General features: G+C 40.9%; 2 protein-coding genes across 5 annotated transcripts in view; one reads left to right on the top strand and one right to left on the bottom strand.

The window, feature by feature from the left end:
* The window catches only part of cmss1 (cms1 ribosomal small subunit homolog), a 222,481-nt gene that overhangs the window by 116,118 nt on the left and 83,731 nt on the right, over positions 1-22,632 (top strand). Inside the window, exon 3 of the mRNA XM_069888705.1 lies at positions 1,026-1,078. The gene's annotated coding sequence lies outside the window, so the exon portion shown is untranslated. The remainder of the gene's footprint in view (positions 1-1,025; positions 1,079-22,632) is intronic.
* filip1l (filamin A interacting protein 1-like) overlaps positions 1-22,632 on the bottom strand; it is a 154,900-nt gene that overhangs the window by 88,490 nt on the left and 43,778 nt on the right. For 2 of the 4 annotated variants that reach the window (XM_069888694.1, XM_069888695.1), the window contains exons 3-4: positions 9,194-9,249; positions 1,927-2,196 (exon numbers count right to left, since the gene is read on the bottom strand). In XM_069888694.1, the coding sequence (XP_069744795.1) occupies positions 1,927-2,196; positions 9,194-9,249 (326 nt within the window). Of the gene's footprint in view, positions 1-1,926; positions 2,197-5,018; positions 5,216-9,193; positions 9,250-22,632 lie in introns of those variants that run through there. The other 2 variants (XM_069888697.1, XM_069888696.1) reach the window with 2 other exon arrangements.

Here is a 22,632-nt window from a genome sequence, read left to right as displayed (position 1 = left end):
TGAGGAGAGGTTGAGATCAAGGTGCTTTATGATATTGGCTGTCTTCTTAAGTTAGTTCCTCAAATGGATCTCTTCAGTGAATGAGAGGTAGGGGCCTGTGATTGGCTACTTGCTATAGCCTTCTGCATTCTCGGGCACTCGAATGACCAAACCGGGTAGTGATGCAACTATTGTGGACTACAGAGTTATTAGAACCAATTGGTCATTTCTTATTAAATACTTCATGCTCCTGGGTATTACCATCTCCTAGGATCTGTCCTGGAGCCTCCACGTCGATGCAATCATGAAGGCTTGCCAGTGGCTATACTTTGTCGGGTGTCTGAGGAGATTCGGTACTTCACTGAAGACTCGAGAACATTCTGGCTGGTTGCATCACTGCCTGGTCTGGAGGTGCCAACTCAGGGCAAGAATAAACTCAGCCTGCAACAACACAGGCACCAAGCTTCACTCCATTGAGGACATCTGCATGAGGCGGTGTCTTAAAAAAAGCAGCCCCTGTCCTCAAAGACCCCATCGTCCAGGCCATGCCCTCTTCACTCTGCTACCATCGGGGGAAAGGTACAGAAGCCTAAAGATGAGCACTCACATCAGATTCTCTGCCTTAATTTTCGTGCACTTTTTGTTTTTTTTAAATTTATTGTTGTAAAAGTGGTTTATATGAATGTTTGCACTTAGGATACTGCCGTAAAACATCAAATTTCATGACTTCTGAAATACTTTTTTTAATCCTTTGAATTGTGTCAATATTCTCCCAATATTTCCCTAGAGGAAAATCAATTGGAGAACTATGCGTTGGAATTATTGCCCCCCCACCCCAAAAATAAGAGTCCCTAATTTGTTTAACTTGACCATAATAACTTTTGATTTAAAAAAATTGTTATAACATTATTCTGGAACTATTACGTGGAATCTTTTTTTTATTTCCATTATCCTTTTTAATTATTAACACTTTTGTTTGTCAATGTATTTATGAATTGCTGGGAGCTTTATTACCCATCAATTAAGTTGTATGCTTTTCTTTGAAGGATTGCTGTGAGAAGCCTTCTACTGATAACTCAACAACTTAAGGCAATATCAGGTAAGATTTTAATTTCAAAATTCCAATTAATATAGCCGCTTCGATAGATTTATAAATACATAAATAGGAAGTACAGTGGAACTCTGACAATGTGAATCCAGATATAACGCAGTAAGTCATTGGACTCTGGCCTCGCGCAGCCACCAGGAGTGGGGACCATGGGCTGCCGCCAGTAGCAGGGACAGTCGGTTTACTAAAAATTAATTTGTGTTTTAATTTCAACTATAACTACAATTTATTGAAACCCTGATTTAGCGCAAACCCACTTTTTTGCGATGCAATTTTTGTTTGGACCCAAACTATCGCGTTATAATGGGGGTTCCACTGTACCAAAATTTAAAATAAATATTATTTTGGACTTGTCATAAGCTCTTTGCATTTGTGCTTTTAAGTTTCTTATGAAAATTGCTCTTAAAATCGCCAACTCATCCACTCCCCAATATGGTAAATCTCTTCATATCCAGCATTCTCTGGACTTTGGTGATGGCGGACTATCAGATTTTGTGGACAATTAAATGCCATTTCTTTATTACCCCATCTCACATTTTTAGATGTTCTATGGTATTAAAATTGTATAGCATTATAAATCTAGTGAACTAGATATGATGGGTGGGAACTGACGCTCCGGTGAGTGGAAACGGGGATCTGGAGATTGTAAAATCAGGGTGGCATTCATTACCTTGTGAACCAAACACTGAACCTTCGTGACCCCTGAAGAATTGGTGGGTTAAGTTTTACTGTGCCAATGGCTAATTTTACTCTAAACATGATTCAAACAGATCCATGACAAGTAAAGCATATATTCTTGGAAGCCTTTTAAAATATTACAGGTAATGGCGATTACTGACCTCTAATTCACCTTCAAGTACACTGAGCAGAAATAGCAGATCATCTCGAGAAAGATCTTCATGCTTTTTGGAAGACGTCCTTTTTTTATGGTTTCTTAAAACAGTGCCTGTCTCTTCCATATAGTCTCTTTCCCTTCGATTGTTTATCTTAATTGCTCCTGAGTATAATTCATCGTTCTCAGAATTTTGATGACGTGACCTTACTCTTTGATGCAACCTTTTATTCTTGGGTGAGCTTTCCAGGCTGTGGTCTCTTGAGTGCATTTCCAACTGCAATAATTTAAAACACAGATGTATTTTAAGATAGTTAAGTAAAAACATCCTAACATTTGCAGCATGGTAACAGGCACTTCTGGTCCATGAACCTGTGACGCCCAATTGATCTACAATCCCCATACGTTTTAAAGGGTGGGAGAAAACCGGAGGAACTGCGAGGGGAGAATTTACAAACTCCTTACGGCAGCACCAGGCTGTTGGCTCTTTAATAGTGTCGCGCTAACCGCTACGACAACCGTGCCGCCCAGCCAAAAAGAGCCGGCTCAATTTAAGGAAAATAAATATTTTTACTATTTTAGAACAATTGATACAGAGAGGAGAAGAAAAATGAGGAAGTTTGTGACCACGACAAATCATTTGAAAGATCCTATATATTTTCTATCTGATCTCTTTTAGTTGTATTTCTCTAAAACAAAAGTGAGGAATGAATAGGACGTTTTCCAGGTCATCAGCGTTGGTTGACGTATTTCATTAAAGTCAGAATCATAAAAATGATATTCACAAGTTGTTACATTCACTAAGTTTTTACAATACAAGGATAATTTAACTCTTCTTTCGTTCCATCTTCTCCTTCCAGAATTAAGCTTTTGATCTTTCCAACTGTTTATCAATTATTTGGCTCATCATAGCAACAGATTTTTGGAATATCTCCCTTCTTCAATATAACATTAGATAAAAGAACAATATTCTGTTTTTTCAGATACAGTTTCAGATGATTATTTGAGTTCATTCACTTGCGCATTTGGCCATTTCAACTGATTTATACTCGTTCCCTTTCTGTGTCAGGATTAAAGACTGTATTTTTAATCAGAATGTAGGATCCCAAAAACAATGGGAATGAACTTGGGTAAATGGATAGCAGGAATTGTGAGGAGGTTTTGGAGGCAGTGCTCAGAATTTAGTTGTATACAAGAGAATAAAAATAGACAATGAATTGGGATAAGGTCTGTTTTACCAACGATGGTATTGACATCACTGATGTTATGGATGGAGAATGTAAAATATTGTATTTAAACATGGAGAGAGAGAGGACATATTAAAGGGATTCGGCACCATTAAAATTGGATGAATCAGAAGACCAGGGTAAAGTAAATTCCAGGGTTTTAAACAATCCAAAAACGTAAGGGAATAGACAGGCTTGGGACTATTGTTCCCGCCTCAGTTGGCTTCATTACGGTGCTCGAGGATTTGAAGATCCTTGGCAACATGCTGCCAAACTTTGAACTTAATATCACTTCAAAATTGAGCAAGGAAAACCGAAAGAATGCCGACCATTAGAAGCGGACAGAAATCATTGAAAAATACATTCAGAGGTATAGTGTAAAGCAATATTTGGAGGGGTACAGGTTAATCAATGTGGATTTGTTGAGAAGATTGCATCTGGACTGACTGAATTTTATGAAGAGGTAACAAGCATTTCAGCAAGATATTAAGTAAATGACAGATAAGACTGGGAAAATAGAAGTTCAAGGATTCACAAAAAGGCTACAAACATGTTAAAAATCAGCTCAAAGGCTACAGGTTGATGGAAGTTTAGTTATGGCAAAATTATGTGCAGTTGAGTGTTCTACAGGTATATGACCATTTACAGCATAGAAACAGGCCAGTTTGGCCCTACTAGTGTAAGGTAAAAACCATGAGATGGGACCGGAGAAGGAGTCACCCAGTACTAAGGAGTAACAGAATGCAGATGTGACCTTGTACACTCAAGATAAGCTTGGCACTAACAAGCTGATGAGCAGCAGACTAACAGTGAAGGGTAGCAGCAGCTTATTCATTTGACAGTGTAATGGTATGATAATTTACTAAGTATGTGTCCTGAGGTATAAAAAAACACCACTTGCTGATATCAGGAGAACTCTGTTAGTTGTAAGTGTTACAATCCGGTAATAAAGAACCTTGATTTCGACTCAGTCTGGTGTCTGACTCACTCATTCTTGAACAAAGCAGACCTAACACTAGTCCATGCAGAACATCATCTCCCACCTAGTCCCACTGACCCACATTTGGCCCATGACCCTCCACATCTCTCCCGTCCATATACATATCCAACCCATGGCTTGGAGTCAATTCTAGGTTTCTATGGTAATATGTTGATGATTTTACCATTATTAAGACATTTGGCAATGATACCAAAGTTGACAATTTGATCGACCACAAGGAATAAAATTCAACCCTTTAGAAGATATCAAAAATGAATTTGTTGAATGATCAGAAAAGTAGCCCAGATATGAGATAATGTAGAGTGCAACAAAAATGAAAGAGGACTCTGTTATTCATTTTACATTATTTCAACATGGATTTAATGAATGTTCTTCTTAAAAATAGTTTTATTATTTAAAGATTTTAATTGTTTTTAATGTTCCTTTATATTAATGACATTTAGGAAGTTTTATGAAGGCTTGACAATTCACAGGTGTAGAGGCTCTTCCCACTAATCTTCTCTCCAGGCATGGGTTGGAAAGGCCTTGCAGGGCTGGGTCTAAGAGGCTTGGTCATTGTTCATTACTGGACCTCAGCAATATGCCTGACTACCCATCTCTCCATTTGGAAAACTGAGTCACATCTGGATCATTAATACGTACATGGTAAGAATGCAGTGGGGAGGTGTCTATTCAATATGGCAATCTTACTTGTCGGAAGAAGATGATTGCTTTAATAACATGGTAGATCTTATCACTGGTAGATAAAATTGTGGAGACCTCCAGTTTCCTCCCACTGTTCGAAACGTAGGTAAATTGAGTGGCACGGACTCCTAGGCCAAAATAGCCTGTTACTGTGCTATATGTTTAAATTTAATATTTAAAAATATTTACTTTTTGTGGCCCTGTGGGTCTGAAAAAGCTCCAGGCCTAGCTGCAACCTCTGTTCTTTTTTGACAAGGAAGTCTGTAAATGTCGGAAGTGTTTTGGTGGGTCTGGAGGTGGGGCCTTGGGATCCAGACTAATCACAATTTGCACGTCATAGTACTGAGGCATCACAATGGCATTGGGAGTACAAGCAATGAGTGCTTCTGTGGACAAGACACAAACGGCAAATGTCAGTAGTAGGTGAGATCAAGCGCAAAATGCATCTTTACTTACTGTGATAGTCCAGATCTATCACCAGTGTATATAGTGTATATAGTTACAGTATCTAGACTGTGCTTACAGCGATTGGCTGAGAGATAAGCCACGCCTACTGTCTGGGCCTTAAAGGGTTGTGTCCCTAGCCAGGTGGGATCATTCCGGACTGGTCGGCCACCCGTGAAGAGCTCCTGTCTTTTGCTAATAAAAGCCTTGGTTTGGATCAACAAGTCTTTGGTTCTTTCGACGAGCTCTACAGCGATTGGCTGAGAGCTAAGCCACGCCTACTGTCTGGGCCTTAAAGGGTTGTGTCCCTAGCCAGGTGGGATCATTCCGGACTGGTCGGCCACCCGTGAAGAGCTCCTGTCTTTTGCTAATAAAAGCCTTGGTTTGGATCAACAAGTCTTTGGTTCTTTCGACGAGCTCTACAGCGATTGGCTGAGAGCTAAGCCACGCCTACTGTCTGGGCCTTAAAGGGTTGTGTCCCTAGCCAGGTCGGATCATTCCGGACTGGTCGGCCACCTGTGAAGAGCTCCGGTCTTTTGCTAATAAAAGCCTTGGTTTGGATCAACAAGTCTTTGGTTCTTTCGACGAGCTCTACAGCGATTGGCTGAGAGCTAAGCCACGCCTACTGTCTGGGCCTTAAAGGGTTGTGTCCCTAGCCAGGTGGGATCATTCCGGACTGGTCGGCCACCCGTGAAGAGCTCCTGTCTTTTGCTAATAAAAGCCTTGGTTTGGATCAACAAGTCTTTGGTTCTTTCGACGAGCTCTACAGCGATTGGCTGAGAGCTAAGCCACGCCTACTGTCTGGGCCTTAAAGGGTTGTGTCCCTAGCCAGGTGGGATCATTCCGGACTGGTCGGCCACCCGTGAAGAGCTCCTGTCTTTTGCTAATAAAAGCCTTGGTTTGGATCAACAAGTCTTTGGTTCTTTCGACGAGCTCTACAGCGATTGGCTGAGAGCTAAGCCACGCCTACTGTCTGGGCCTTAAAGGGTTGTGTCCCTAGCCAGGTGGGATCATTCCGGACTGGTCGGCCACCTGTTAAGAGCTCCTGTCTTTTGCTAATAAAAGCCTTGGTTTGGATCAACAAGTCTTTGATTCTTTCGACGAGCTCTACAGCGATTGGCTGAGAGCTAAGCCACGCCTACTGTCTGGGCCTTAAAGGGTTGTGTCCCTAGCCAGGTGGGATCATTCCGGACTGGTCGGCCACCCGTGAAGAGCTCCTGTCTTTTCCTAATAAAAGCCTTGGTTTGGATCAACAAGTCTTTGGTTCTTTCGACGAGCTCTACAGCGATTGGCTGAGAGCTAAGCCACGCCTACTGTCTGGGCCTTAAAGGGTTGTGTCCCTAGCCAGGTGGGATCATTCCGGACTGGTCGGCCACCTGTGAAGAGCTCCTGTCTTTTGCTAATAAAAGCCTTGGTTTGGATCAACAAGTCTTTGGTTCTTTCGACGAGCTCTACAGCGATTGGCTGAGAGCTAAGCCACGCCTACTGTCTGGGCCTTAAAGGGTTGTGTCCCTAGCCAGGTGGGATCATTCCGGACTGGTCGGCCACCCGTGAAGAGCTCCTGTCTTTTGCTAATAAAAGCCTTGGTTTGGATCAACAAGTCTTTGGTTCTTTCGACGAGCTCTACAGCGATTGGCTGAGAGCTAAGCCACGCCTACTGTCTGGGCCTTAAAGGGTTGTGTCCCTAGCCAGGTGGGATCATTCCGGACTGGTCAGCCACCCGTGAAGAGCTCCTGTCTTTTGCTAATAAAAGCCTTGGTTTGGATCAACAAGTCTTTGATTCTTTCGACGAGCTCTACAGCGATTGGCTGAGAGCTAAGCCACGCCTACTGTCTGGGCCTTAAAGGGTTGTGTCCCTAGCCAGGTGGGATCATTCCGGACTGGTCAGCCACCCGTGAAGAGCTCCTGTCTTTTGCTAATAAAAGCCTTGGTTTGGATCAACAAGTCTTTGATTCTTTCGACGAGCTCTACACTTACCTATATTGTTACTTTATATAACTGTCTAGATTTCAATAATCACTGTAGATTTTCTAACCAATTCTAACTGATTGTGGTCTGGAGGTGACGAAACCCAGGATCCAATTAAGCACTGGCCTATTGAGGCCCAGGTCTTGGAGTTTGCTGATCAGTTTTGAGAGGATTATGGTGTTGAATGCCAAAGTATGTATAGTCAGTAAAGAGCATCCTGATGTCTGCATCATTGATGTCCAGATGTTGCAGGGTTTTGTGTAGAGCCAGTGAGATAGCATCTGCCATAGACCTGTTACTGTGGAAGGCAAGTTGGAATGGATCCATGTTGCTGCTCAGACAGGAGCTGATATGCTTCAACACCAGCCTCTCAAAACACTTCATCACGTTTCCAGATCATTAAACAGAAGTTGACGGAGGAGTATCAACCACAGTTCTGAAAATTTCTGAATTGCTGCATTGGTCTCTTAATCCAAAACTTGTCTGACGTCTGTTTAACTGTGGTTGTTGTGCAGTTCACTCATGATAGAATCAGCGTAAATTTGCTGATGATGTGACCCTGTATGAGCAGGACAACCTTTCTGGGTGTTTTCACATCCATAATGTCTATTGAACAGCTGAGCAAGCAAAGAATTGCTGGAGGAACTCAGCAGGTCAGTAATCAAAGTTTCTTGTCTGGGGCCCTCTCTCAAGGCAAAAGGAAAGGGGATGATCTAGCATGTTCAGGGGGCAAGAAGCTGTGGGAGTGGCCCAGAGGTGAAATGGTACAGAAACAGTTGTGAGAGGTGGAGAGACAGATAGAGGGAGAGAACATGAGGAAGTGGGTGGGGTGAAAGACTGGAGAGAGAGAGAGAGAAAGAAGAAAGAAATGTACATGCAGGAATGGGTGAAGAAACAGAGAGAGCACACCCTTAAATATGGAGAACACTAGATGGCTTAGTGCTCCAGAAATAGGCTAACCAGTACACATTAAAGTTGCATTAAAATGTCCCTATCTTTGCACTCCATGCTCCTTGCAATAAAGGCCTTATCCTATTAGCCTTCCCAATTGCGTGCTGTACCTGTATGCCAAATCTGTTTCTTGTACCGAGCCCCCACCCCCAAATCCCTTTGTACCACAACATAGTGAGTCAATAGTAATTTGCTTTTTCATTCTTCCTTCTGAAGTGGGTATCCTCACGGTTTCACACATGATGCTCCATTTGCCAGTATCTTCCAACCTGCTTAAGTTCAATTGTCTTTGCAGGTTTTTTAAAAATCTTGTTAATTTTCTCACCTTATCATCAACAAATTTGTTTGGAGTCTAGTTGGTTCCGTCACTGTGGATCGTGAAGAGTTATGGACCCAGCTCTGATATCTGCATATCATTAGTTGATGATTCCAATCTGGAACTGACCCATTTATCTCTGTTTTCTGTAAGGTGATGACTGCACAAGGCATTTCAATATTGTCCCGAATCCAATGTGCCATAGTCCTGTGTACTCAATTGTATGTGCGACTTCTAAAATGCTTTCTGGATATCCAAATGCATCTGTTGGTTTGCCTTTAATACACTCTGATTGTTGCATTTTAGTGTAATTATGACCCTTGAAATTTCTGCTGTTTGAAGTTCTTTGCTTTGTTGAGGTTGTTTATCCTGATACATGAAGGCAGATTGAAATATTTGCTTAATATTCATTGAATTTTCTCATTTTACACGATTAATTCTGTCTCTGATTTGTAAGGGATCTATATGTTCATCTTTAAACATTTTGGAAGACTTGATGTGGGTCGAATTTTGCAGGACTGGTGATGAAGCTACCGGTGGTGTTTGTCAATTATAGGTAAAATGATAGCATCTTTGGGTTTCTGCATGGATGATTTTGACTACCGAAACTTAGAAACCAATGTACTGATTAGCCACGTCCAAAGCTGGACTCTGCACAGAATTTAATGGATCAATGGCAACTTACAGAGCGAACTTGCCCAAAGATCTTGCACCAGGTCCAAGGAGGTACAGGCGTGTTTCCTGTCAATTTTAAGAAGGTATTAGCTTAGAGTGACATTTAAATACTTTCCTAAAACTTTATATTCTTGAGCCATTTTTAAATCTTTCTGACGGTTCTAAATATTTATTTGTGCATTTGTAATGTACTGTTTTAAAATATGTTAAGCAATGATGTCCCTAACATTTTTGAAATTGCACAGTAATATTCTTGGCCTTGCCATGGAAAACTTCCCAGCATTTTCTCAGAGTTCATTGAAGGTAGCTCATTTTTTCCCGATAAACTTGCTACTGACTGCAGAATCGTAACCAATGTTTTTTTTTCCCAAAGGATTTGATTAAAAATAAAAAGCAACTCGTACTTTGGATTTTACGGTAGTTGTATCCCTGGCTTTGTGGTTATTCACATGTGTAATTGCTTTTCAGATTATGGCACTTAAAAGTGACGTCATTTTAAGCATATAGATTTTCTGAAAGGAAGTTTTGTTCATGGCATGCAATCCATTAATGAGAAAAACAGTTTTATAAGGTAGACATTAAATACACGTAAATAGGAGAGAATTAACTATTCATTTTATTTGGATTTATTGCTTTTGTGCTTGCTAATCCATTTCCTTTTTTTTTTGAAAAAAAAAACTGTAACCCCAGGTTGGAGATATAAAATTGTAATTTTGATCTTAATGTTTCCAGGAGAATTTATCTTAGTTTATGCTAGTGTACATATTAACTTTACCTGGTGCCATCTGAGCACTATTCTTTTTGTGGAGGATGCATTAAAAATAAAATACATAATAGTGTAGTCGCACTGTGTCACGATGAGAGAAAGAAGTCGCCTATCTCTAGTGGGATCCAGTTGGAAAAACTTTCACTGTTTCTTTTTAAACAACACTCCCAGGAAGCCTCGTGCACCACAGGGTGGAAGTGAAGTCATTTTCCGGCCTGCTGTTTGCCCCTAGGCTAGCGTCTTCCTGACAGCTGGCATCTGCGGCGCGCTCGCAATTTTTTGATCTGGTTCGACACGCGCTGAGGTGAGCCGCCACAATAGCAAAATTAACTTCAACGGTTAAGTCGTCTGGCAGAGGAAACGATACACCGGTAAACTATAAGTTAACAACAGAAGTGCCAAGGCAAAGGAGAAAGAAAAATGTGCTTGGATGTAAGGGAATTGTGTCCTTTATTTCTGACTGCAAGACCACAGTTTGGAAGATGCAAACTTCTTGGTTACTGGCATTAGGGACTTGATCCATGAATTTGTGTCTTTGATCCTATTTATTGCCACAACTAAATCAGTAAATTAGCCAAAGGAAAGCAGATTTCTTTTTACAATGAAAAATTACATTTTACAATGAAAAATTTTAAACATAACGGATATCTATCAATTTTCAAAATTAAAGCATCTTTGAGAAAGTTCAATTCTTCTTTGATCATCGCAATCCATCAATCTCTGGATATCGTATAATCATCTACAGGAATCTAAAAATTCAGTTGTCTTAACATGTATCCTTTTGGAGCTGTACAGGGTCATCTTGATTACAATATTTAATCAGCATTGTGAAACTGATTTGCTACTGTCTGTGCATATTATAAAGTCTCCACACTGAGACCACAGGGAATACAATAATGACACAGGTCAACATGCACTGCATACTTGAGATAGCTGCTAAAAAATTAGAACTCTCACAATCACCAAAGAAGCTATTTGTCAAGTCAAGTTTATTATCATCTGATTGCACCTAATGAAACCGTGTTCTCCGGGCCTCATGCAGACACACAACCAGATATCACACGCATACAGACAAACATACAGAGGACAATCATTCATGTATACAAATAAATGAATAAATATTGTTTTGTGAATATGAGAGTCTCGGATGGTGAGTGCGAGGCGTTCCTTTGGTCGTTTAGCATTCTCACTGCCCGTGGGAAGAAGCTGTTCCTCAGCCTGGTCGTGCCGGCTCTGATCCTCCTGTATCTTTTTCCCGATAGGAGCAGCCGAAAGATGTGGGGTGGTAGGGGTCCTCGATGATTTTGTGTGGCCTCTTCAGACAATGATCCCAGTTGATCATGTCATGAGGGAGGAGGGAGACTCCAGTGATCTTCTCTGCCACTCTTGTGGTCCTGTGGATTGACTTCCATTTCTCTGCAGTAACACTATTACACATAGATGCAGTTGGCCAGGATGCTCTCAACTGAGCTCCTGTAGAGGGCTGAAGGCCTGTAATGTTCTATGTTCGAAGCTTTTGAAATTGAACTACTTATTTTATTGTACCCATATTTATGAGATGATATAAAGCCAAAATAAATTTCTGGGCCCACTAGATAGAAAAACGCAAATGCACCTTTAAAATGTGTCGGATGGTGTGTCAAATTAAGACCAGTTACTCAAACCAAAATTCAGTTCAGGTCGATGGGACGAAAGTCAATTTTTCTGGAGCAAATTGATCCGAGTTTCTGGTAAATACATGAATTCACAGATCCCTCAGTATCTGTGTCTCAGTACTAATTGATATTAAATTAGCTACCTAATTCAGAAAGACCAAAAAAAGATGGCTGAGGGCAATAAAGTGTTGCAGCACACAAATAAAATGTGAAAGAGTTCAATTTCAAGCAGGCCCTTGGCCTGTCCATTGGAGCCTACAGTCCTTGTGGCACAAGTTCATTTTCAAGAGTTGTCTTGGGTTCAACATGGCTTTTTATTGCTAATTAATTATAAATCTGTTTTGTTCCCTAGTTAAAAATACATTAAAATATAATAATTTTGTTTATTTTAAAATATTAATGTCTTCTTTAAACCACATGTTCATTAATATAAATCTTGACAGGAAATTAGAATGAGATAAATTGATACATTGATGACATAATTTTCTGTGGATTAACTGTTCTATATACACAAGTGTTTTGGGGGAAAAAAAGATAAAGGAGAAATATTTGATCAAAATTGGTTGTGAGATTTGGGCGTGTTTCTTCAGAAGCAGAGAGAAGGAGCAGAGTTGAAGTCATACCTTTCACCAACTTAGAATGGCAAGCTGATACCTTTAAAGGCGGTGAAGTGAATTTTCTGTAGTTGACTCCTCTCTTGACAGGCAATATCAATCATCAATACGGAACATCTACATGACTGAGTAATTTGACTGCCCTTGGAGCTTTATTCCAGAAAGCTCTAATAGTGGCTCTTGATCAGAGCAAAAACTTGACAAGGGATGAAAAAATATTTTTCAAAATTTGGCCTACCTCTTCTTAAAGCACAAGAGTATGATTGGGCTCCAGTCTACTAGGAGAAGAAATCAACCTGACTTAGACTGACAGGGTGTGACCATGATATTATCCTGGAAAATCCGATTGTCACAACTTTGTCATTCACCAAACTGATCAACCAAATTTTTTGATTCAAAACAATTTGACAGGATTTATATTCTGTGCTATCCCAATAAATATTACTGATGAAATAGTCAATGTGTTAGTCGTCTGTTTGACTGAATGTAAAAGAAGGGAGAACACCAGGGTAGACAACTTCAATTTGATGAGACCAAGCTCTTCATTAATAGCGGTTTTGAATTAATATGTGTGAACTAGTTTAAAATGAATGAATCATGCTTTCTGCATTCTTGTCACTGTTAGACGAAAGACAATTGAAGTTGGAGTGTTTAATTACGTGGTGAAACACGAAAGACTGCAGAAGCCATGATTGTCGTAAAAACAAAAATGCTGGAGGAACTCAGCAGGTCTCACTGTGTCCATAGGAGGTAAAAATATATAAACTGTTTTCAATGCGTGAGTAAAAAGCAGACAGGTCCCTGGATAAAAAGGCTCAGGGAGCAGGGAAAGAAGGGCAGGTGGCGGAGCATAGGCAAAAGGTCATAATGGGACATGGATGGGAGGATAGGAGAAGAAAAGTAAGAGTGGATTGGGGGAGGCAGGTGGCTCTGTGAATGCAGAGCTGCAGGAAAGGAGACAGAGGGATAGGGAAAGGGGGAATGATGGTGGGGGGGGCTAACAGAAACAGGAGGTCGATGTAAATGCCATCTGGTTGGAGGGTGCCCTGATGGACTGTGGAGTGTTGTTCCTCCGATTTGCAGGTGGCCTCAGTCTGACAATGCATGAGACCATGGACAGACATTCTTGTGTGGGAGTGGGGTGTGGAATTGAAATGGATTGCCATTGGGAGATTGCACAGAAAAGGCGAAAGTGCCTAATGATGCCTATTGAAACAATTTCCCAGTCTCTCCGATGGAAAGAAGGCCAGAACGGGAGAATTGAATGCAGTAGATGACCCCTGCAGATTCACAAGTGAAACGTTGCTTCCCCTAGAAGGACTGTTGGGGCCCTGAATGTTGGTGAGGCATGGGTGCTGGTGTTGGTGTACCATTTCCTGCAGTCACAGGGATAGGCACCAAGGGGGTGATTGGTGGAAAGGAAGGTGTATTCAAGGCAGGCCCTGAGGGAGCGGTCCCTGCAGAAGGTGCAGATGGGAAGAGAGGGGAATATATTTTAGATAGTGGGATCATATAGTAAGTGGTGGAAATGGCAGATGTGCAGTCTGGTAGGTGAGGACAAGGGGAATTGTGACCTTCTTGCCCATGGTGGTGGAAGGGGCCAGAGTAGATGTGCAAGCAATGGAGGATATGCGGGTGATGGCCAAGTTGATAGTAGAGGGGAAGACAAATTTTTGAAGAAGGATAGATAGTAAGCATCTGATATAGGAGCAGAAGTAAGCTCTTCAGCCCATTGAGTCTGCTCATTTATTCCCTCATGAGGTCATCCATTCTCCCACTCGGCCCCAGTCCTCTGCCTTCTCTCCATAACCTTTGATACCCTGACTATTTAGATAACTATCAATCTGCCTTAACTATACCCAACATCTTGGCCTTCACAGGTGCACTTCCAGAGATTCCGCATTCTCTGGCTAAAGAAATTCTACAACCCTGAAGTTTTGCCCTCTTGTCCTAGAACCCACCGCCCCCCCCCCCCCCACCACGAGAAACAACTTTGCCACATTTACTCTGTCTCGGCCTTTCAACATACAAAATGCTTCTATGAGGTCCCCCCTCATTCTTCTGAACCAAGGAGTATAGTCCAAGAGCTGCCAAATGTTCTTCATGTGCTAATTCTTTCATTCCAGGAATCATTCTTGTGACTCTTCTCTAAACCCTCTCCATTGCCAGCACATCCTTTCTTAAATAAGGAGCCCAAAACTGTCCCCTATCCTCCAAATGAGGCCTCGCCAGTGCTTTATAAAGCCTCAACGTTACATCCCTGCTCTTAAATCCTAATCTTCCAGATATGAATACAAACATTAGATATGCCTTCTTCACCATGGACTCAACCTGGAGGTTAACCTTCAGGGTATCCTGTACGTAGACTCCCAAGCTCCTTTGCAGGTCAGAATTTTGAATTTTATGTCCATCAAAATAATATTCTTTGTACCAAAGTGTCTGATCCTGTATTTCCCTTTATTTTCCATTCTCCTAATCTATCAAATCTTTCTGTAGCCTCTGTTTTTGCCACACTACCTACTCGTCATATCTTTGTGTCATCTGCAAAGTTAGCCACAAAGCCTTTAATTCCGCAATCATTAACATACAACGATAAAAGAAGTGGCCTCAATACTTGCGGGACACCACTGGCCGCTGGCAGACAACCAGAAGGTGATCCCTTTATTCCCATCCTCTGGTTCCTGCCGATCAAACAATGTTAGTATCTTTCCTATAATTTCATGGGCTTTCATCTCGTTAAGCAATGTCGTGTGCAGCACCTTGTCAAAGGCCTTTTGAAAATGCAAATGTACAGTATAACTGCTTTGTGGTTTCCTAAAAAAAAAGCACTAGGTTTGTCAGTCAAAATTTTCCCTCAAGGAAACCATGCTGATTTTGGCCCATTTTATCATGCACCTCCAGGTACTCCATTACTACACCCTTGATAATGGACTTCAGCAGCTTCCCAACTACCAGGTCTATAATTTCCCTTCTGCTACCTCTCTTTTTAGCTAGCAAAGTGACCTTTGCAATTTTTCATTCTTCCGGAACAATGCCAGAATCTATTGATCCTTGGAAGATCATTACTAATGCCTCCACAATCTCTATAGCTATTTCTTTCAGAACCCAAGGGTGCATTCCATCTAATGTGGAAGACTTATCTACCCTTGGACCATTCAGGTTCCCAAGCCCCTTCTCTCTGCTGATTGTGACTGCCCTCACCACTCTTCCCGACACCCTTGAAAGTATGGTATACTCCTAATGTTACAGTGAAGACTGATGGGAAATTCTCATTCACTTCCTCTGCTATCTCCTTGTCTCCAATTACAATTTCCCCAGCGTCATTTTCTATTGGTCCTAAATCTACTATTGCCTCTTTTAGATGATATCGGGTGATCTTGCATGGAAGACCTCATCCTGGGAGCAGATGGATTGGAGACTGAGGAATTGTGAAAAAGGCATGGAATCTATGTGGTGACAGGGTGTGGAGGTATAGTCAAGGTAGCTGTGGGAGTTGGTTGTTTTGTAGAAAATATCTTTCGAGAGTTTGTCTCCAGAGATGGAGACAGAGATTGAGAAAGGAGAGTGTTGCTCGAGATGGATCAAGTGAATTTTAGGTTGGGTTGGAAGTTGACAGCATAATGGACAAAGTTGAAAAGCTCATCAATGAAGTGGTGGGAGAGTGGAGCCTTGCCTGTGTGGGCTTGTAGCATGGATTGCTCCACATTGCCAATAAAAGGCAGGCAAATTTGGGTACCCTTTGACCTGGAGAAAGTGTGATGAGTCAAAGGAGAAGTTATTGAGGGTGAGCATAAGTTCTGCCTGGTGGAGGGGGGCCGTTTGGGTCTTTTGTCAAGGAGGTCTTTAATGTGGGGGGATGGAGAGGTTTAGCGATTAGATGTTTATAGTGAAGGTGAGGGGGTGGAGTTCAGGAAACTGGAAGTAGGTTGGGAGGGACTGGACCTGGGGGTACAAAATGGAGTCGAGATAAGTTGATACCAGTTCGTTGAGATAGGAACAGGCAGAAACAATGGATCTACTGGGCAATTGGGTGTGTGGATTTTGGGTAGGTGGTTGAACCGGGCAGGGCAGGGTGGGGTTGGGAAACAACAAGGTTGGCAACTGTGGAATGGAGATGACCAGAAGTGATGAGGTCAGAGATAGCATTTGAGATAGTGGCTTGATGTTTTTTGGTGGGGTCCTGTAGGAATTGTGTAAGCTTGAACTGGCCTTGATTATAAACCATATTTTCCTTTATTAGTTACATTAAACCCTGGTTAAAAATTGCAAGCCCTGACTTCATGCCAATCACCAAACAGTTTAGTGTGTAAATAATTTTTTCCCCTCATTTCATGTCAAGAATTCCCTCATGTCAAAGATAACAATACACATTTAAAAAAAAATCTTGTGGTTTGTGTTCCTAAGGTAGGCTTTTAAGAACCGGAAAAGCCAGATAAAGAGTGTGTCAGTTTAAAAATGGAATGTCGATTAATGTTTCTGATTTATTGTCTTCATTTTGAGTTCAACATCTTTGCTTTGAGAGATAGTGATTTTGAATTTTCCACTCCATCTGATCAATTCTTGTCATATCAAAGAATTTTCTTTTATTTGCCAATTTGACGGATAACTATGACTTTAAGACCACACAACTTCTATTTATCCTCAGCCCACACATCCTATTGAACAATTGTGGTCTCAGATAGACTTCTTCACTCTTGATGATACCACATTTTGTATCATCTGCAAAATTACTAATGTACATTCTCACCTAAATCATTAATAACATATATATAACATATAACAATTACAGCACGGAAACAGGCCATTAGGCCCTTCTAGTCCGCACCGAACCAAACACCCCTTTCTAGTCCCACCTCCCTGCACAATGCCCATAACCCTCCATCTTCTTCTCATCCATAGACCTGTCCAACCTTTTCTTAAATAATACAATTGACTCCGCCGCCACTATTTCTCCCGGAAGATCATTCCACACGGCTACCACTCTCTGAGTAAAGAAGTTCCCCCTCATGTTACCTCTAAACCTCTGCCCCTTAATTCTTAACTTGAAAACAATAGTGGACCCAACAGTGATTCCTGCGACACCCAATCTGAAGAGTAATCATCCACCACCGCCCTCTGTCTCCTACTGCCCAAGTCAAGTTTGTATCCATTTGGCTAGCTCAGCCTGGATCCCATGAGATCTAACCTTCTAGACCAGCCTACCATTTGATACCTTGTCAAAGGCCTTGCTAAACTCCATGTTGACAGACAGCATTTATGCCTTGCCCTCATCAACCTTCTTTGTCACCTCTTCAAAAAGCTTGACACTATTTCGCCATGTAGAAAGTCGGGCAGGTTATCCCAAAACACACTTTGCCGTTTCAAATGCAGATAAGTCCCTATTTCTCTGAATTCCCTTGTGTAAGTTCTTTTCTTGCAGCCTTTCTTAAATAAAAGGGCACTAAGCCATCTTCTAGTCTTCCAGCACCTCACCTATCTTGTGTTCCAGAAGAGATGAAAACTGTTTAAGTAATTCTGCTCTGTTCATGTGTATTGATGTCATATGACGCTAGATTAAGCTGAGATGTCAAATGGTTACATTCAAAGAACTTCAGGAGCCCTAACATTTGAGAAAGAAGAAAAGGCTGCCACTGCTTGAGGAAATTGAGCCAAAATAAGTTGTATCTTGGTGGCAAGATAATAATCTCACGCTCAACATAAACAAAGAGACGATCATTCCCTTCAGGAGAGCGGCAGAGACCACATCCACATCAGTAACACTGAAGTGGAAAGAGTTGGTGGCATCAAATTCTTGGTGTTAACATTTTCAGTGATTGATGTGGACCAATGGTGTGGAAGTGAAGGCACACCAATGCCACTACTTTCTGAGAGGGCTAAGGAATTTTGACATGCACCCCACATCCATCAACCATGTCTGCCGGTGCATCGTCCAAAGCATTCTTGCATTACAGTGTCGTATGGAGCTGCTCTGCTCAAGATTGGATGAAGCTGCAGAAGGTGGTGAGTGCAGCTCAGGACGTTACAACCCTCTCTCTCCCCTCCATGGATTACCACTGCCTAGGAAAGGTAACCAACTAAAGAGCCTATCACTCCCTGACCCCACACCCTCCTCCCATCAGGGAGAAGGCGCAAAAGGGCAAAAAAGCGTGCACCAGGAGGCATAAAGACAATTTCTCCAAAGGCCCCCGAATGAAGCTCACAACACTATTCTCGTGCTGCCCTTGTTTTGTACTCGTTGATTTTTTAAAACATTTTAATTCTTTGCTCTGCAATTATGCTCTTATTCTACCTTGTACAGCTGCATGAATGTTGACATGGTAAAAATCTTGCAGAAGAACCCTTCTCACTGTACCTGGTATAACGTGGCAATATAACAATTTAAAGGTAATTGTGCTTTGATACCTGACGGGCGGGGTTGTGTAATCATGGAGGGAAAGCTTTTATGGTGATAATGAGCTACGGCAGTTCCCCCTTTTGTCTCAGAATGAATTGAAACTTTCTTCTTCATCTAACTTAACTGGATAATAATATTAGAGCTGTTTTTTCCAAGAATTAATGAAATTAAAAAATGGCTGAAAATGTGCAGCATGTTAGATAACACACGTGGAGAGAGCAAACATTTGGGTCAAAAGCCCTCTTACCATCGAGAGAGTCTCGAACCTGAAACATTGACTGTTTTTCTTTCCACAGAACCTGCTGTTCCAACATCTTTTGTTTTTGTTTCAGATTTCCAACATCTGCAATTTTTTTATGATAATGAGTAAAATCTGTTTCCTGAGCTGAGTTATTTCTTCTGTATGTGTAAATTTTTAAAATAATTCTTGAGGATGCTAAATTTTACAAATTTCCTTCCCACATCACCACCACTGTGTTTGTAGACACTTAAGATGCAAAAAACACGCCATATATATCCAGATATAACCATCCATTCCTTTCTCATCAACATTTCTCATTTGTAAAGCAGGAGGCACCAGTTAGTCTGTGTTGGCTCATACATTTTGGATAACATTTCCATGAACTCAGAAACATTTTTTACCATGTCTTGTAGACTTCTCACCACATTATTAATATGATAAATTGGCTATTTCCTTTCCTAATGACAGGTTGCTGTATTTTCTCCACCTTTTTAACAAACTGTATGCTTCTAGCACATCTGTCATTAATTTCCTCCTTTTTTGTTATCTTTATTAAACTTGATAAAGATAAACAAAGTATGGATGGTGGAAGTTAAAATGATGTCTGCTTTAACAACAGGAAAAACAAGTATTTTTATTCTATTATTAGAATGCTTGGGTGAAAAGTGAACAGAAGAGGCCTCCAAATTATTCCAGTAAATCTTTGAAAGTTCATGTTTACGTTGATTTGCACTTTCAAAGATAGCAATGAATAATTGCCCAGTAAAGTCCTGAGAAAGAGCCCCTTATTATTTTAAGAAAAGTTTTTTTTCATTCACTTATGAGTCGTGCTCTGCTTCAATCCAAAAAGAATAACATCATAATTTGGTGAGATAGGTCATACGACCTTTGTACAATTCAATGGGTTTTCATTTCATCATATCAATGAAGTCCAGATATGCCCAGTTCTTTACAAATCATTTGATTACTGCCCAATTAAATATTGAGTTTTGTTTTGTGGCTTCTGAACTTGCTTAAATATTGTGAAGGTTCTGAACCAAGAGATGACGAAGCTCAAACTAAGAAGAAATTAGTATTGTCAGAACATTTTTTTCTGTTCATAAACCAAAATAGTAATCTACTGGTTTTTTAAAACAATCAGTAAGAATGCAGGAGGAAATGTTGTGGATAGGTTCAGTTATTTGGAATATTAACTTAATTGGATAAGGTTAAAAAAAAATGTTGATGTCATTATCCTCGATCAATATTCAGCAAACAAAATTGCTATATTTTTGATTCTATAAGGGCGACCCAGTTGGCGTAATGTCTTCACATAGCCAGTGTTCGGGACCAGCTTTCGAATCCAGGCTGTCTGTAAGGACATTGTACGTTCTCCCCACATCTTTGTGGGTTTTACCCGGGGGCTCCAGTTTCCTCCCACTGTTTCAAAAGTACCTGGGGTGTAGGTTAATTGAGTGTAAATTGGGTGGCACGGACTCATGAACTGAAATGGCCTGTTACTGAGCTGTATGTATAAATTTAATGTGAAAAACATTAAAATATACCAGAATTTAAACTAATATTTGTACTGGTTAATAAGTTTCTAATGTTCCGAAAGGCATAGATTGAGAATAATATTCATTTTCTCACAAACATGTAATGGCAGACTATATACTTACCTCCCAAAGGTTTTAAGTGTAAAATATACAGTTTTAAAGTATGTATTAACCTTCAATATTGTATTCAAAAGAAAAATGTCTATGGCAACTGAAAGATTTGTCTTATTCCTTCGGCAAATACGAGATGATGCGAGTGAACATGTAGCAGAAAGTAAGAAGTCAGAAATCAAAGGAAATAATTATTTCCTGAATTGTTTTGAATTTCTCATGGAGAAATTTAGGCAGAATAATGACCGAATGCCATATGATTTCTTTTGGAATCATTGCTGCATTTGACTTCCACTTCCCTCACTTGTCTGTGTCACCTGTTCTTCATTCCTGTCTCTGTTTCTCCTTTTCCATAGAATAAGAAAATAGGATCAGGAAAAGGCAATTCGATCCCCTGGTCTGATCCACCTTTCAACATGCTGTTTGTTGATCATCCTCTACAGTACCCTGCTCTTTTAACCCTCTCATGAATATGTCTAATCCCTTTCTAAATTTTAAATTTAGACGTATGGCATGGTAATAGGCCCTTCCAGCCCATGAAGCCGTGCCACCAAATTACACCCAATTGACCTACTCCCAGTAAGTGGGAGAAAACTGGAGCACGTGGAGGAAACCCACGCTGATGCAGGGAGGACGTAAAATCTCCTTACAGACTGCGCTGGATTTGAACCTGGGTTGCTGGCGCTGTAACAGCCTTGCGCTAATGGCTACACTAACCGTGCCACCCTTGTCCTGAACTAATTTTTGTGGTATTGAATTAGACAGTTTCACCACCCTCTAGATGAAGAACATTTTTTCTGATCTCGGTTCTAAATAGTATATCCCAAGACTTTGATTCCAGGTTCTAGTTACAAGGAAAAACACGAAAATGCTGGAGGCGCTCAGCCTGTCAAGCAGCATCCATAATATAAAGATATATTACAAATGTTTCAGGCCTGAGCCCTTCCACAAGGTACAGTATATGTATTCAAATCTTTACCTCCCATGGACTCTGTGAGACTGTCTGAGTCCCTCCAATATCACTGTGTTTTTACTACAATCACGCTTTTTCGTGTTTCACTCTCCAGTTATGAGGAATATCCTCCCTGTTGGTCGTCTCTCTCTTCCTGTTAAAATTTGATAGATTCCTTTGAAGCCCCTTTTATTTACCTATACCTAATATAGGCCTAACTGACATAATCTTTCCTCATGGGTCAGTTTTGCCAGGAATCAATCCAGGTGCACTCTCTTCCATCACAAGAACATCCTTCTCCTGAAAGGAGACCAGTATTTATCTCAAAATTCCAGATGAGGCCTGGTGCAGCTCTCAGCAAACATCCTTGTTCCTATCCTCGAATCCTCTTCATGAAGCCGAGCATACAAATGTCCTTCCTAAATATTCGCTGCACCTGAACATTTGCCTATGGGTGACTGATTTTGTTAGAAGGAATCCATGTCTCATTGAATCTTCCTCCTTTTAAGTCAGATGTCAGATGATGTGTTTTTCTGTTTCAAGATCCATTCTCAATACCGTATATTTTGGCGTATAAGACAATCCTTGAAGTACCAAAAAAAAAGGGGTCGTCTTGTATATTGTCGTCACAATAAATCATCCTCCATAACATCCATTGTGCCAGAGATACCGCACTTTGAAAGATTCTTTGCAAGATTCCTTGGCCACCTCAGTTGACTTTTAACTTAATGCTTACTTCATACCTTCTTCACTTTGCTGGAGGCTCCATTACACCTACGCCCAACAGCTCAGTCAACACGACACCAGCTCAGTATTTTGAGTGGGAGATCGTCTTGTACACTCAATAGGTGATAAAACCAGGAAATTTGGGTGGAAATTAGGGACCTGTCTTATCTGAAGGTTGTCTTATACGCCGAAATATACGGTACATTCATATTTGGCTGCATTTGCATTGAGTATAGCTACTCAATTTGTCAAAATCACATTGGACCTTTCTGAATCCACCTGCATCCTCGTAGCTCGCATTATCCTTCCTCTCCCGGTTCTGATGTCTCATGATGACCCATGATTGTATTCAATAGCAGTGCATGGTCTACTCCTGCACCTATAGTATTAGCCTTTCAAGTCAATCCCCTGCTCAGTTTAAAAGCAATGTTAATCCAAGTTTAACTTCCAAGCAC

Source organism: Narcine bancroftii, chromosome 7 (genome assembly GCF_036971445.1).
Source record: "Narcine bancroftii isolate sNarBan1 chromosome 7, sNarBan1.hap1, whole genome shotgun sequence".
In the NCBI taxonomy this organism is placed as follows: domain Eukaryota; kingdom Metazoa; phylum Chordata; class Chondrichthyes; order Torpediniformes; family Narcinidae; genus Narcine; species Narcine bancroftii.
This window is presented reverse-complemented; position numbering and strand designations above follow the sequence as displayed.